The 14675-nt window shown below is 36.1% G+C and overlaps 5 protein-coding genes and 1 pseudogene across 8 annotated transcripts; all 6 read right to left on the bottom strand.

Annotated features, from left to right (window-relative positions):
* On the bottom strand, positions 1454-4410 carry LOC104776471 (probable polygalacturonase At1g80170). Of its 2 annotated transcripts, XM_019243615.1 has the most exons (9): positions 4273-4410; positions 3545-3762; positions 3215-3343; positions 2923-3093; positions 2809-2829; positions 2420-2709; positions 2239-2347; positions 2032-2148; positions 1454-1929 (listed from the first exon to the last, which is right to left on the bottom strand). In XM_019243615.1, the coding sequence occupies exons 2-9, from the start codon at positions 3722-3724 to the stop codon at positions 1645-1647; spliced, it is 1302 nt and encodes a 433-aa protein (XP_019099160.1). In that variant the 5' UTR covers positions 3725-3762; positions 4273-4410; the 3' UTR covers positions 1454-1644. The 2 variants fall into 2 exon arrangements, with proteins under 2 accessions (XP_019099160.1, XP_019099159.1); XM_019243614.1 differs by lacking the exon at positions 4273-4410 and having other exon boundaries at positions 3545-3875.
* On the bottom strand, positions 4455-5291 carry LOC109130421 (pentatricopeptide repeat-containing protein At3g26782, mitochondrial-like). The gene has a single exon (XM_019239906.1). It carries the CDS (start codon positions 5289-5291, stop codon positions 4455-4457), a length of 837 nt encoding a protein of 278 aa, XP_019095451.1.
* LOC109132251 lies at positions 5183-6570 on the bottom strand (annotated as a pseudogene).
* Positions 6852-8698, bottom strand: LOC104776470 (pyrrolidone-carboxylate peptidase). 2 transcript variants are annotated; one of them, XM_010500552.2, is made up of 5 exons: positions 8490-8698; positions 8119-8389; positions 7555-7659; positions 7413-7460; positions 6852-7326 (listed from the first exon to the last, which is right to left on the bottom strand). In XM_010500552.2, exons 2-5 carry the CDS (start codon positions 8380-8382, stop codon positions 7087-7089), a joined length of 657 nt encoding a protein of 218 aa, XP_010498854.1. In that variant the 5' UTR covers positions 8383-8389; positions 8490-8698; the 3' UTR covers positions 6852-7086. The 2 variants fall into 2 exon arrangements, with proteins under 2 accessions (XP_010498854.1, XP_010498853.1); XM_010500551.2 differs by having other exon boundaries at positions 8557-8698.
* On the bottom strand, positions 9973-11900 carry LOC104776469 (axial regulator YABBY 4-like). Of its 2 annotated transcripts, none has more exons than XM_010500549.2 (7): positions 11744-11900; positions 11523-11660; positions 11265-11418; positions 11112-11160; positions 10926-11001; positions 10704-10802; positions 9973-10305 (listed from the first exon to the last, which is right to left on the bottom strand). In XM_010500549.2, the coding sequence occupies exons 1-7, from the start codon at positions 11843-11845 to the stop codon at positions 10225-10227; spliced, it is 699 nt and encodes a 232-aa protein (XP_010498851.1). In that variant the 5' UTR covers positions 11846-11900; the 3' UTR covers positions 9973-10224. The 2 variants fall into 2 exon arrangements, with proteins under 2 accessions (XP_010498851.1, XP_010498850.1); XM_010500548.1 differs by having other exon boundaries at positions 9973-10308; positions 11744-11875.
* Positions 13878-14565, bottom strand: LOC104776468 (ubiquitin-40S ribosomal protein S27a-1). The gene has a single exon (XM_010500547.2). The coding sequence runs from the start codon at positions 14520-14522 to the stop codon at positions 14052-14054; it is 471 nt and encodes a 156-aa protein (XP_010498849.1). The 5' UTR covers positions 14523-14565; the 3' UTR covers positions 13878-14051.

Here is a 14675-nt window from a genome sequence, read left to right as displayed (position 1 = left end):
TGTTTTTATTCCTCATTTAAAATAATAGTAACTAGCATCACATTCTCTTCATCTCCAATTATTGTAATCAAAAAACTAAAACAACTTTAAGAGAAAAGGAAAATGATTAGTCTTAATACTAATATTATAAGTTTATGACTATGAGCTAATAGCCTAATGCTATGATATGGGGTTGGGTTAGGGATGCATCTTTAGTCAATTAAGTAACATCCCACTTGTTCAATCCCACCTGGTAGATAAAGTCGAAGTAAATGTTACAGTTGTACTCGTTTATTTTATTTTTTTTGTAAAAGGGATGTTGACTTTACTTGGTCCTATTTTTCTAAGTATTGAACATTCCTCCTCCTCTGTTTCAAAACTTAGTTATTACTCTAATGACGTTTTAAAACAAAATATGTTTTTTGGTCTTCCTTCAGACTGAAAAATATTGAAGATAAAAAAAGCTTCTTTATACTTTTATAACTCGAAGAACATATGGAGACAACCAAAAAATTAAAAATTAAAAGCTTGTTCATTAATTTAAAGGAAATATGTCACTAGGAATATAATGTAGGGTAGGATTTGTGATATGAATCTGCACTATGAATTGAACAATGTGCTTATAAAGAAAGGGTTAGAAAAGTAATTCTAAAAGTCATAAACCTTTAGAGACTTACCAGAACTTGAAAGCAAATGCAATATATGAGTATTCAATCAGATTTTAAAAGAAATGGGGAGTTCATGATTTTACCTCAGAAGCTTTCTTCTCTCTCCCACAACTTAGAGATCTCCTCAGTTTACCAAAAACTTTGTGGTTCTTCACAACTTTGCACTCTCTCTTATCTTTTTTTTTTTTATGGTCACAATAATTTGCAACAAGTTGGAGTCTCTTGGAGATGGGATGATGAAGATGAACATTATTTGATTTAAATGGTAAACAAAATCATTATTCTCGCACGTCTTTAGATTCCCGGGTCCATGTACCATATAGAGTTGGTTATTTCGTTGGTTTAAGGAATTCATTTCTTTTTTTTGCATTCTTCTGTATATGGACAAAACCAAATTTACCTTATACAAAATCTACATACTAAAAGAAACAAAAAAAAAAAAAGAAAGAAATATTATCATATACATTACCATTTAAAAATTGGTCATTTCATTTCACATTACAAAGCAAATTGCAAGCTAAGACTAGATCTTTAGGTGATGTAGTTGTTGAGTTGTTATTGAAAGAGTAAATAAATGGGTTGGCATTGGTCCTTGATGTTTACAGCTACACGTTTCGCACGTGCCAAACATATCAAAACAATTCAATCAATCAAGCAATTGCGACCTTTGGAGTCTCCACTCTCCATGTGCCTCTCTCTAATCCTAAAGTCAACCTTTTTGTTACTCTTTTTCTATTTTCATAATGGTGTGGGGAGTAACTACAATACAATCACACACACAAGAAATGTGAAACCTTCACACCCAAAAGTTAACGCATTTGTATAAAAAATTAAAGAAAGAAAACATGTGATACAAAAGGTGGAGAAATGCTGTTACGAACAACCAAACTTTATGGTTGATTATAAAAGTGAAAAATAAAATTCTTGTTTACTATATCATATGCTTCAGAAAACTATTTTACATATCATCCCTCACTAACAACAACACTTTCGAACATCAGAGCTCGTCGTGGCCAGTCTCTGACTTGTAACTTTGGTCCAAGCCCTTGTCGTCGTGCGAGTAGAGACAATCTGCGGATGGATGAATCACTCCGTACCCAAAACCTTCAGCTGAGTTACAGTACGCTTCAACTTGACCGTCTTTGCCTTCAAGATTCACATCGTTGAGGACAATGTGACTGCAAGGGACTGTGTCGCTGCACGCAAATTTGATGGCTTTCGGACTTTTGGTTGTCCCGGTTATGTTCCGGTACATTATCTGGCTGATTTTAACCGCTGAGGTCTGCATTTATAACAAGAAGGAAAGAAAAATTATAAGTTTTCATCTTTGTATTGATAGATGAATAATCACAATCACGAGGTTGTAGTGCTATTGTAAGGTCACCTGATTTTGACATGTTGTTGGAGAATCGCAGTAGAACTGATCAATGAGTATCGGGTTTGCAACATCTTGCATCTCTACGTTTGCAAATCGAATACCCTGAACGTAACCAGAACCTCCCTGTTTCGAAAGAGAAACAGTGAAATAAAATTGCTGTTGATCAAGCCAAATCAAAGTTTATTAAAGACTGAATTTTTATTTTTGTTTTACCTGATATGTTTTAATTCTGAGTCCATTAGTTGTCCCTCTTAACAAGGCAGTTTCCAACACTACTTGTGTTACAATGCCTGTTGTGTTATCCTTCCCAAGACTTCCAATGCTGCAAGAGATTCCGAATAAATTACATCTGATTTGTAACAGATGTTATCTAGAAATTTGATGATATACGTACCTGATGCCATGTCCAGGTCCACAATAGATGTTCTTCATCTTTATGTTCGAGCTCGCATTCACAATGGAGACACAATCATCCCCTGTGCCGATTTTACAGTCTTGAAGGATAACATTGGTAGATCCAGTGATATGGATTCCATCAGTGTTGGGACTATCTCCTGGAGAAGAGACCATAACTTTGGAGACTCGAACTGAAGTTGACCTTGCAATGATGAAATTCATCTGCTGACTGTTCTGGATCGTCAAGCCACTTACTTTCACACCTGAACTGGATTCTATAGTTAGCGCCTGCAGGGAGAAAAAGAAAACAGATTGTTGAATTAAACAGATCAAGAAGAGCCATTTGTCAGGAGAAACTGGTAAATAACAAAGGCAATGGTTTCTTACCGTTGGTGCACTTTTGCAAGGCTGTAAGACAGAAAGAAAGATGAGTAAGATTCTATTCGAAAATTCGACATGTAGTGAGTTATAGAAAGCTAAACTTGGGTATAGAGGATTTACGTTAGACTTGTTTTTCTTGCAAGAAGCAGCCCACCATTTGCTCCCAGAACCATCTATAACTCCTTTCCCTTGAAAAGTGACCCCTTTGAGTTTTGAAAATTCGAGCCAAATTCTTTGGAACTTTGAGTCCCAATTGCTTGGTTCATCTGGTGCCACTATTATTCCGTCAATCTGTAAACAAAGACTAGTCTCTGAATTATATAAGACACACTTGTATAATATAATAATGGTCTAATTTCTGTTTCACTGCAGAAGACAACAAAAATTGAAGACTTATAATGTCAAACTTAACCTGAATGATCAACTTTTGTTTACAAGGACCAGTGAACTTTGTTGCATTTACTAAATACCGCCGTCCTTCTGGAACCAGAAACACGGACTTTGGTGTATCACATGCCTTGCTCCATGCGCTTATGAATGCCTGATTTAAGAAGAGATTTGACAGATCAGTTTTTGAGCAAAATTATTGAATTTAACCACGCAAAATCAATACGTTAAGTCCACAATGCACAAGATTCCAAGTTCGGGGATATGTTTTATTCCAGGCATAGAACTGATGGCGTTTTAGGTATCTAGACAACCTTTCATTTTCATGGAATAAGCAAAATGATCACAAACGTACCTGAGTATCATCAGAAACTCCATCTCCAGCTGCACCAAATGTATCCACATTCACCAGATTCTTACCAGAACTCCGGCTTGTGAATGACGGCAAATCAAAGAGCTTTGTATCATCATCATCATCTAGCAGTATATCAAAGGTCTCAAGCTCCTCAAGGATGTCTAGATCGGCGTACACCATTTTCCCTGCAGCTCCATAAGCAGTAACCAGTAATAGACCTAGAAGGGAAAGAATGAAGAGCCTATCCATCATATGCCTCAATCAAAATGCCAAGAGAAGATTCCTTATTGATTTTTAAATCCAGTGCCCACTAATGAGATTTCTTTGCTAGAGATGATTGGTTTTGGGATGAATTTATATGCAGAGTAATTAGTGGGGTTTGTGGGGTTTATTGGCTTGGCTTAAAAGTACATGAAGATAAGGCCTTGTTTTTCTATATATCTATGCTTAAAGCACAAGTCATGTGCTTTTTCACTTCTTTGCTTTACTCCTAAACCTCTATACAAAACCCTCGTGGTCAACTTGTTCTTGATAAAAATGTTGGTCCCATGAGATCCGAAATAAAAACAAAACGAGAAAAAGGCCCTGAAGATCTCTTAACTTTTTTATCTCAAGATGCTATTTTTAGAATTTTAGACATGATGTGTTATTGTAGAACGAAGAACAGACAATCTATACTATATTAAAAAAACAAAAGTAGAAGATGTCAATGAGTTTGTTGTACCAACCTGACAAATAAAGAATCTCAGCCTCCTGTGTTGTCTCTGTAGAGTGTCAATCATGTGTTATGGCTTCAAGCAAAAGAACCCAATTCAGATATGTCGAAGAAAGGTGTGAACTTTGAAATTGGGTTTGGTCTTCTTTTTCATGAAGCTGAAGAAAAAGAACACTGTCTTGCAAGTTCGGGTTCTCAGTTTTTCAGAATGACTGAACTGTAACCGATCTCCCTCATGAGCTCTCGTGAAGCAGCGATCTCTCTTATCTGTCTGGAGATTTCAAATTCACCCATCTCAAAGTAAAATTTTGAAACTTGGATGTAAACAGCAAAATCCTCGGGTTCAAGATCCATCAAGACTTCCGCTGCTCTTCTTCCAATTGATTCGTTTCTATGAATCCTGCAGCTCTGCAGTAATGAGCTCCACGCGATGCAGTCAGCATCCCCACGTGCCTGACGAAGCAGCCTTTCGGCTTTTTCCACCAAACCAGCACGCCCTAGCAAATCCACCATGCACGCATAGAGTTTTCTTCCTGGAGAAATTCCATACTTTGATTCCAATGAGTCAAAAATCAGCTCCCCTTCTTCAACAAGCCCAGAATGACTGCAACCTGATAGTACTGACAAGATTGTAACTTCGTCTGGTATGAGATTCTTTTGATCCATTTCTCTCAGCATCTCAAGACACTCTCTTCCCATACCATTTCTAGCATAGCCATTGATGATCGAAGTCCAGCAGAAGATGTTAGGTGACTCAAGCTCCATAAACACCTTCCGAGATACTTCATTCTGACCGCTCTTTGAATACGCATCAATTAGAGAGCACGAGACTGCAACATCAGATGCATAACCGGTTTTGATAGACCAGCAATGTATAAGAGCGCAGCTATGTAAATTTGCTGGCACAGAGAGTGATAAAGCCTTAAGAACAGTAGAGAGAGTGACTTCGTCGATTCCAGTTCCTTCATCAATCATCAAACCAAACATCTCAAAAATATCTTTAGTGATACCACAGTGCATCAGAGAAGTCATCAACGAGTTACAACACTCCAAACTCAAGCAAGGCAAACTCTGGTAAACCAACACAGAACTGTCAATGTCATTGCATTTTCCATACATGTCAATTAGAGCAGACTTGACATGAAGAGTTGAAACATAAAAACCCATTTTGAGGACATAGCAATGGATCTGCTTCCCGGATTGAACATCTCTGTTTCTGCTACAGAAATTCAGAAGTGACATGAATGACCGTATCGAAGGTCTCTTCCCCCAAAACTGCATCTTGCTAAACAAATCAAGAGAATCAAGCACAGAACCATAATCTGCACAGACAGAAACAATCGAGTTCCACGATATAACATCCTTTTCTGGGACAGCATTGAATGATTTCATAGAATCTAACAAATCGCCACAAGCAGAGTACAAGTCCACAAGCGCATTAGCCACAAATATATTAGAAATGTCCCATCCAGATTTAATCACTTGGGAATGCAATTGCTTCCCTTCATATACCAACCGATCATTAGAGCAACCACGGATCATATAACAATAAGTTAACCCGTTCTCAATCACACCTTCAATTTCCATCCTTTGAAACACACCAAACAATCGCTTTGAATCTCCAGCCTCACAAAAACATCTCAACACCAAATTATAAACTGCTAAATTTCTCTCAGGCATTTCATCAAACAGCTTCAGAGCAACATTAACAAGCCGCAAAGACGCATAAAGACCCACAATTGCAGATCTAACAAACAAATTACATCCAAACCCAAGCGAAATCACCCTACAATGAACTTGAGTTCCTTCTCTACAGAACAATTCATCACTACACACACTGAGAACCGAAGGAAACGTGGAAGCACTCTCTCTAAGACCACAAGAGACCATCTCCGCATAGAGTTCAACAGCTTTTAAAGAACACCCATTTCGACTATACCCAGAAATAAGAAGATTATAAGTAACAACATCTCTTACAGACATTCCATCGAACACTTCGTGTGCAGATATCAAGTTTCCGGATTTGATCAATCCATCAATTTTACGGTTATGGGTGTAGACGACGTCGCTAGGGTTTACTTCAAGAAACGAACTAAACTCCAAACGAGGCATTGCAATAAGCGGTGCAGGCGGACACAAATGCTGAGCTAACGTCGTCGTTGTTCTTCTAAGAAAGTATAAAGCTCGTCCCCCTCGCATGTCTCCGACACTTTGAATGAAGATCAAAATACAAAAGTATAAAGAAACATATCTCTCCCCAAACCGTAGTTCGCATTTGTATCAAAGCTTAGAAAACAAAAATTGATTGCGTTCTTGCTCCTTGCACCGCAAGTATCATTGTCTTCACAAGAAACCGGCTTATACAAACTGAATTGCCGAACCAAACCAAACCGAACACAGGTTAGGTCAATTTTGTTTGGTTTAGTTACGGTTTTGAGCTGAAAACAATACCGCAATAGGAAGGAAGGAAGCAAGGAAATTTCAGAAACCGGTTCGGTTCGGACCCACCAAACCGAAAATTCAAAAAAAATTGATACTTTAAACCAGAATTACCAAGATGAACCGAAATGTAGCAAATTTAACCAAAATATATAACATAAAAATCCAAGCTTTTTCACACTTTCTTCAAATAAGAGATTCTTTTTTTATTACACAAGAAGATCACAAAGGCTCTTTGAGAGCCAAAAGCAATAGTCTTTATCTATCCCAAAACCATCCAAACAAAAGAACACAAAGAGCTTCGTAGAGAGAGAGACAAATGGAGATCATATACATAAAGATACTTACAATATTTGGCTTTTTTTTAGTGGAATATATATAATAAACACTAGCAAGTAGCTGCAATTGCTTCCAAGAGAGAAGCCACAAACTGCATTTGAGTATCTTCATCGATTTTGGAGAAGAGAGGAACGTGAACGAACAGAGACTTGTGTCCCTTTTGCTCTGCGAACCTCAGTGAGTGATAGTACACGTAGTTGCAAACAAAACGTCCAGCGTCGTCTGATTGAACAACTTCAAAGCCTTTCTTCGTTAATAACTCGAAAATGGACTCTGTCGAGCATGAAGTCTTCAAGATACCCCAATAAAAACACATTCAAATGCAATTAGAATGTCTATATTTTTATTGGTGGAAGAATGTATATATATTTATACCTCTTTTGCCTTTGAAATGCTTCCATCTTCAACAGCTATAGGAAGATGCTGTGTAAAGAAACGTTAAAGAGAAACGCAATTAGTGTCTTTCTTGGATTGCTATTGAAGTGAAATTTATATGTTTATGTCGTCGCGTTTTTACCTGTGGTTGCCATCCCAATTCATCAGGACAACGGAAATGAGCTTCGTTCACTGCTTGTCTTTCAATGGCAAATTTAGTTGCTCCGCTATTTACCCCTAGATGAACCTATTAAGAAGCACCAGGATCGAGAGAAAAGTTGTGTTTATCGATCTTTAAACCATCAGAAGAACACTCAAATCACAAGAAGAAAACAAGTCTTTTTTTTTTCTTTTTCTCAAAGTTAGAAGTTCTTACAAAACATTAACTAGCTAAAGCCTTAACAGCCAAATCAAATAAAACATCAACAGTCTAATAGTTTGTCTCACACAGTCCATAACCAAGCGCACTAGTCAAATCAAAAATAGAGCAAACTTCCCAAAGAGATAACTCTCTTTACCTCGGTTAAGAAGAAAAGAACACAAAAACTCAAAATCCTATTGCAAGAAGAAAATGTAAATCCTAGTTAGACTTGGAGTTAAGCTATCAGTCTAAGTCTAACCAAAAAAAAAAACAGAAAACAAAATTGATTACCACAAGAAACAGATGAAGAAATGATAACAATAAGAAAATGAGTAAAAGACTTACCCAGACAACAGTTCCATTGATGTTCTTATTATCAACAGAGACAACACTAGACTCCAAAACCTCATAAAGCTTAGATTTTGCACCATCCCCAGCAGTGTCAAGAACAGTGCAGCTACCAAGACTCAACCCAGAAGGCAACCCTCGTTTCTCAACATAAGATTTCAGATTAGTAGCAATCTTCTCAGTAGGATTCTCAGAAACCCCAAGAAATTTCTTGAACCCAGTTACATAAATCGTAATTGATTTTGGTCCTTCGGAACCCATCCTCCACCTTCATAGTATATAACCACATATACAGCAAAATCAAAGTTACGATGATAAAAACAAAACCAAATCAATTCATCAGTTCTCAACGAAATACACACACGCACAAGCATAAGAGTTTGACCCAGTTGGTGATTTGATGATTAAAGATCGGATCTTTGTTTGTTTCTTTACCTGAATTTTTTTCTAGAAATTGCGATTGAAGATAATGAAAAGACCCAAAAGAAGAAAAAAAAAAAAAAATGAGTTTTTATGGTTTGTGTTTTGACTTTTTTGGATTGAGGAAACAAAATTGAGTTTTGGTTTCTTTGTTTGTTGTGTGAGAAGAATGATAGGATAGATAGTTTTCGCGGTGGACTGTTTTATAAACAAACCACTGGTTTTGAATTTATTTACGTAAAAATGCCACTACGAGGTTTGTCACCGGTGAATAGAAACGTCTCCGACACCGTCTGAGGTTAGTCGATGACGGTGAAGGATGATGACGTGGCGTGTTTTTATTGGGAGAGATGTTTTTTTTTTAAGAATGAGGTTGTTGAGAGCCGCGCGGTGCCAACGAAACATACGTAGATTTACTATATTACCCCTGTAATCAGATTGGGAAAACGTGCACAAAATACCTACTTAACTCCATTTGTTAATATATATATTTTTTTTATTGAAATAATATAAAACGAAAGTAGTTGTGAGTTGTGACTTCAAAACTCAAAAAAGTAAACAAATATATTACTCTATTTTAGAAAATAACCTATACTTTTTTTATAAAAAAATTTAGAGAATTAATCATTTTTTAATTGTATAGTTATGAATAAAAAAAGGTAATCAATATTAAATATATTTCAAATACACAACGAAATATTATTTTAGCATAAAGTACCTCTAAAGGCTGTTATTGAAAAAAACTAAAAAAGCCTTGCGTATATACACAAGTACTCACTAATCACTATCATCTGTGTTTGACATCATACTCACTAACTTACTAGTATCATCTTAATATGGGTCAAATGGTTGCTATGGGAATAGTAAACATGTATATATAATTTTTTATCAAGTGTTAGAGATTAAGACACCAATATGTTCTGAAATGCTACATATATTAATCTGATTCGATTATTTTTAATTTACTACTCCCAAATCCCAATTGGGGACGATATATATATATATATATATATATATATATAGATAGATAGATACACATTAACGAGTTTTGTTATGTGACAAGTTTAACCATGGTTTTTTCAATTATATTCATGCGTTGCAGTCAGTGTATTTGCAAAAATGAGACGTTTGTTTTGGACCACTTTTGGTCGGTTCAACTACTCAATTAAGATTGCCGTATAGTATACAAGATAGATCGGACTTGGGGTATTTTTTATTTAAGAAATAGCATTTTCAAGCTACATACGGTATAACATTAAGCAACGTACGTCAAGATTCTCAAGAAGTATACTACTCCAAAACATGGAATGTCTTAATGTTATAAATGTATCATGGAATGTCAAAAGTCAAAACATATTCACGAAATAAGTCATGAATGCAAAAGTAGTACGTAGGATTTGGTATATAGAGTCAATGTCTTCATAAATTAAGAGTTCAAAGTTGAGAAGTACAAAATCACTGAACAAACTCGCTCATTCCCAAGACTGTTCTCGAAAAACACAAATCCTACGTACGTTTCATATTCTTCTTCTTCTTCTCTCTCTCTCTCTCTCTCCAACAACAGAAACCCTAAAGCAACATAATTAATCAAACCCTAAAAGAAAATGGTCACGGTCACATTTTCATACGCGATTATTAATTATTTAATTTTCTTGTTAAAGTCCATCATAAGCCAAGTTGTTATTACTCAAATGGAGATTTCCCCCATATGGAATGCCTCTGAGCCTTTCTCTCTCGGAACCCATTATTGCTTTCTTCATGGTCCTGCTGCATCCAAAACATTTCAACAATTAATTGGTATATTAATTGAAAGGTATACATATTCAGCTCCAACGCTTTAATTAGTTGAATGGGTTTCTAGAAAAGTAAACTGTGTGCAGTGGAAGCTTCAATACTATAAATAGGTTTTAGGTCATAAATTTTCACACATTGTAGTAGTTGAGAATCAATGATATTCTCACTACCCCTTTCTCCTTGACTTCACTCTTATAATCATCAGTAAATAATTACTCTAGCTAGGGTTCTGAAAGTTTTACTGAAAGTGATGCTATTTGGATTAATGCTTATTTTGCTTGCTTTGGAAATGAAACTTGTTGTTGAATTTTTTTGTCAAGCAAGTTAACAACAAGGATAAAACATAACTAGTTAATTACTGGAATTACCTCGAGAGCATTGCATGATGGTATTGCATTGTTATCTTCCACACAAAAACAATGATCAGAAGCAGCTCTCTTGTTGTGCACTGGAGGGAAATGAGCCCACTTCACCATACCCAAAATCACAAAATGTTATTAGACTAGATCTCTCAATTAAAAGGACTATAATTAAGATGAAAACTAAAGTAGGGTATTTTTTGTTTTTTAGATTAATTAAGCTTTAAGTACATTTTTAGCAGCTAGGCTGAAAGCTTCCTTGTGAGCCATGCTTGGATTCTGAGCCTTTAACCTCCTGATCTCTTCCCTACTCCAAATCAACACCCAAAAGGGAAACCAATTAGCTCAAAAGCTTGTTACAATTTTGTAAAAATACACTTACACATGAAAAGGTAGTGAGTTGGATTGATCTCTTACTTGATGAAGCAATTGTAAGCTGAAGGAGCTCTTTGTCGTTTCTCGGGTGCTGTGTATACAAATTCAAAAACATTAACTAGACTGATCAAACTAATTAAAGCAGAGAGATCACAAAACTAAAATTTTAAATTGAATATATACACTCAAACGTACGTTTATTGACAACTTGGTAAACACGAGACACGTCTTCATCTTCATTGTCTGAAGATGAAACCAAAGTCGTTGGACTGTTCTCCTTCTCCAGAGAATTCACCTTCAATGCTTCTTCTTCCACACCATCCGTTGCCGCGACCTCCTCTTTTCCCGCCTGCACACGTATACATATATATAATCATGAACTGTAGATTGATCAAATATATACACTATAGATGCATATGTTTGTCTATATATATGTATAGATGTAATGGGAACCTCATCGAGATTTGACAGAGAAGCAAGGAGATGGAGAGGAATGAAGGAAGCCTTCATCAAATTGACAGAGAGAAGGCTTGTGCAGTGTCCACATCTCACAGTCACAACCATAGATAGGCTTGTGTACGGTACACTCACCTGGAACACATATATATTAATTCATCAAATTTCATGATCATAAACATAAATAGAAGGACGGAGAGAAGAAGTTAAAGGTATACCAGCAAAATAGTGGTGCAAAAACCACACTGGACATGGCAAATCTGCCCCGGCAGATCAAACAGATTGTTGAGTGTTGTCGTCATGTTGGGGATTTTTGTCATAGAGAGAGAGAGAGAGAGTATGTGTGTGTGTGTACGATGAATGATAGGAGATATATGTATGTGTGTGGGTGAATGTGTATATATAGATAGAGAGATAGGTATTTTATATATCATTAATGTAAAATACATAATTAAATATTTCATGTGGAATGCTTTGTTATATGTTAAAATGCACAACTCAATTCATCTTATGTGTGTCACTATCTCACTTCTAATAATTGGAATCTACATCGTCTCGATGAGCTGTAAGCAGAAAATGATTCTCATTCTTTCTATTAATCATATTCCTAACTCCTTAATAGTATAGTAGTATTAAACTACAATTTCTTCTCTTAAAAAAATGATGTATATAATATTTTGTTGATGATGGAGTTCTAGAGACCATTTACTTGACTTTTCTTTAATTAAGATCCGGTTCCCGTTATATAAATGCATTAGTGTGACACTCACAGAGTCACACACGCATACATATGAAAATTATACATATACGTTATGAGAGTTTACCATTAGAAGAGAGATTTTGTTACGTTGTCCAAAGTACATTTTAAACACACACGTATAAGCTCCCTTAGCTTGAAAACCATTTTACGTTCCTTCTGTTTATATGTTCATTTTCTATATATACCGTGCAAGAGATCATATGTGAATTATTGTAAGTTTTGTAACAATGTTTGAACAATTAATAGAATAAGAAAAAAAAATGGTTAAAATGTAGTGTTAAAATGAACTATGTAAAAAATGAAAACCCACGTTGCATAAAAGTTGAGAGACAGTAGATCGAAGAGAGACCATTTAATAAATGATGTGGTGTGGTTTGGTTTGCAAGTTAGAAAGAAAAAAACAAGTGAGGTTGAGAAAGAAATGCCTCTTTGTCTCATGTGTAGTTGTCTCTTTAAATGGGAGTTATTGAATCTCTCACAAACTCAACAGTCATTGGAGTTTTTTAGGTTGAAGTGAGAGTGAAAATGAAAGTGCAGTGAGTTGAGACTAGTGCGGGTGTTTCTAGGAGACTCATCACTTTTAGTAACTCGGAATCTTAGGATTTTATCTTTCTTCTCTCACAATTTTGCTAACTGTTTTTTTTGACCATTTTACCCAAACTCTTCTCACTCTCTCTCAATCTTTCTTCAAGTTTCACTGCTCTCTCTCTCTCTCTCTCTCTCTCTCTCTCTCTCTCTCTCTCTCTCTCTCTCTCTCTCTCTCTCACTCTCTCAGACTCTCAGTCATGTTATTTCTACTGTCCCTCTCTTTATTGCTCTCTCTGTCTCACTTACTCTCATCTCCGATATTGTGTTCAACCACAAGAAAAAGACTTTACATAATATCTTTTACTCAATTTCCTACCCACTTGTATAATTTGTGTGTGGAGAATCCAATGCAATTACACAAGCCCAGACTGGACATTTTTGACCCATTTTGAATTTTTGATTGAGCTCACACTTTAATCAGCCAAAACACAGAGTCAAAAATTTCGATCTCAAGTCCTTTGATGTGTGGTGTACGTTTGAGAGGTTTGAATGAGATTTCACACAACATGTTAATAGTGAAAGTCTGAAAGAGATGAGGATTTTTGGTTTTAACGTTCTTCCCCATATAAAACTTACAATTTCTAACTTATACCAAACTCAAACTTTAACATGACAACTTAATAAAAAAAGAAAATCTTTAGACTAAAGACAAAATGATAGATAGGTCCAAATCTAACTATAACCAAACATAGAAGAGAAGCTTTGAAATCAAGATAAAACGTTCCAAGAGAATCTAAAACCGATCTTAAGCAAACATGTTATCAGAGCCAACAACAACCAAAAGTTAAGACATTTGTGCAATTATATGATTAGAATCAACTGTGATTATTCAACATAAACTAAATCAATACACTACACCACTCAGAATCAACTTTCATTGCAAATAGCAAAAGTCAATCCAAAGCTAAAGCTACGTTTGAACAAGAAGATCAAGCAATACACTGATTCATCACAGCATCCTAATTCTACAACCATTCAAGATCAATCAGAAGTAAGAACGTTTCTAATCAAAGATAATATAAATGTATTGATGCAACGATTTTAAAGTATCCTCTATAGAGCAAACCCATCTCAAATATCTGAATTAAACATATCCAATCTAAATTCCAAAATCAAAAAAACTGATACTTCAAAACAAAAACAAAAAAAGACAAAAAAAAAAACATGACATAACCTAATCACTCTTCATCAGGCGTCTTGAACACGTAAGTAGTCCCACACTTGCCACAGTAATGCCTATCGAAATGACTCGCCATGAACGTACCAGGACCACAACTAACAGAAGGACACTCTTTCCTCAGCCTCTGAACCTTACCACTCCCATCAACCTTGTAAAACTGCAGAACCGCTAGCTTCACCTTCTTGTGCACGTGCTTGATCTTCTTTGGCTTCGTGTACGTCTTCTTCTTCCTCTTCTTCGCACCTCCCCTCAGACGCAGCACCAAATGAAGCGTCGACTCTTTCTGGATGTTGTAATCGGCTAGCGTTCTCCCGTCTTCCAGCTGTTTCCCGGCAAAGATCAGACGCTGCTGATCCGGTGGGATCCCTTCCTTGTCTTGGATCTTCGCTTTCACATTGTCGATCGTGTCTGATGACTCAACCTCTAGTGTTATCGTCTTCCCCGTTAGGGTTTTCACAAAGATCTGCATTTTTTTTTTTTGCGGTTTCTGCTCGGAGGAAGACGATGAGAGCTTTAACAAATGCTTTTATATGGTTCACTCAACAGAGAAATTTAGGGTTTCGAGTAAATATATGGGCCTTAGGCCCAATTTTAGATGTAAGCCCATAACTCAAAACGAAGC

Source organism: Camelina sativa, chromosome 3 (assembly GCF_000633955.1).
Source record: "Camelina sativa cultivar DH55 chromosome 3, Cs, whole genome shotgun sequence".
Taxonomy (NCBI): Eukaryota; Viridiplantae; Streptophyta; class Magnoliopsida; order Brassicales; family Brassicaceae; genus Camelina; species Camelina sativa.
The sequence above is the reverse complement of the archived record's forward strand: the minus strand, read 5'-3'. Positions and strand labels throughout refer to the sequence as shown.

What these genes read in the sequence shown, in the direction of transcription:
- LOC104776471 (XM_019243614.1), bottom strand. Translation starts at nt 3,796, where the DNA reads ATGATGGATAGGCTCTTCATTCTTTCCCTTCTAGGTCTATTACTGGTT. An exon ending in GAGTTTCTGATGATACTCAG is followed by an intron (nt 3,344 to 3,544) that starts GTACGTTTGTGA and finishes TTCTTAAATCAG; the next exon opens with GCATTCATAAGCGCATGGAG. An exon ending in CTTGCAAAAGTGCACCAACG is followed by an intron (nt 2,710 to 2,808) that starts GTAAGAAACCAT and finishes TTCTCCCTGCAG; the next exon opens with GCGCTAACTATAGAATCCAG.
- LOC104776469 (XM_010500548.1), bottom strand. Translation starts at nt 11,845, where the DNA reads ATGACAAAAATCCCCAACATGACGACAACACTCAACAATCTGTTTGAT. An exon ending in TCAGCCTAGCTGCTAAAAAT is followed by an intron (nt 10,803 to 10,925) that starts GTACTTAAAGCT and finishes GGTATGGTGAAG; the next exon opens with TGGGCTCATTTCCCTCCAGT. An exon ending in CATCATGCAATGCTCTCGAG is followed by an intron (nt 10,309 to 10,703) that starts GTAATTCCAGTA and finishes TTTTGGATGCAG; the next exon opens with CAGGACCATGAAGAAAGCAA.
- LOC109130421 (XM_019239906.1), bottom strand. Translation starts at nt 5,291, where the DNA reads ATGACTTCTCTGATGCACTGTGGTATCACTAAAGATATTTTTGAGATG.
- LOC104776468 (XM_010500547.2), bottom strand. Translation starts at nt 14,522, where the DNA reads ATGCAGATCTTTGTGAAAACCCTAACGGGGAAGACGATAACACTAGAG.
- LOC104776470 (XM_010500552.2), bottom strand. Translation starts at nt 8,382, where the DNA reads ATGGGTTCCGAAGGACCAAAATCAATTACGATTTATGTAACTGGGTTC. An exon ending in TCAATGGAACTGTTGTCTGG is followed by an intron (nt 7,660 to 8,118) that starts GTAAGTCTTTTA and finishes GCTTCTTAATAG; the next exon opens with GTTCATCTAGGGGTAAATAG. An exon ending in AATTGGGATGGCAACCACAG is followed by an intron (nt 7,461 to 7,554) that starts GTAAAAACGCGA and finishes TTCTTTACACAG; the next exon opens with CATCTTCCTATAGCTGTTGA.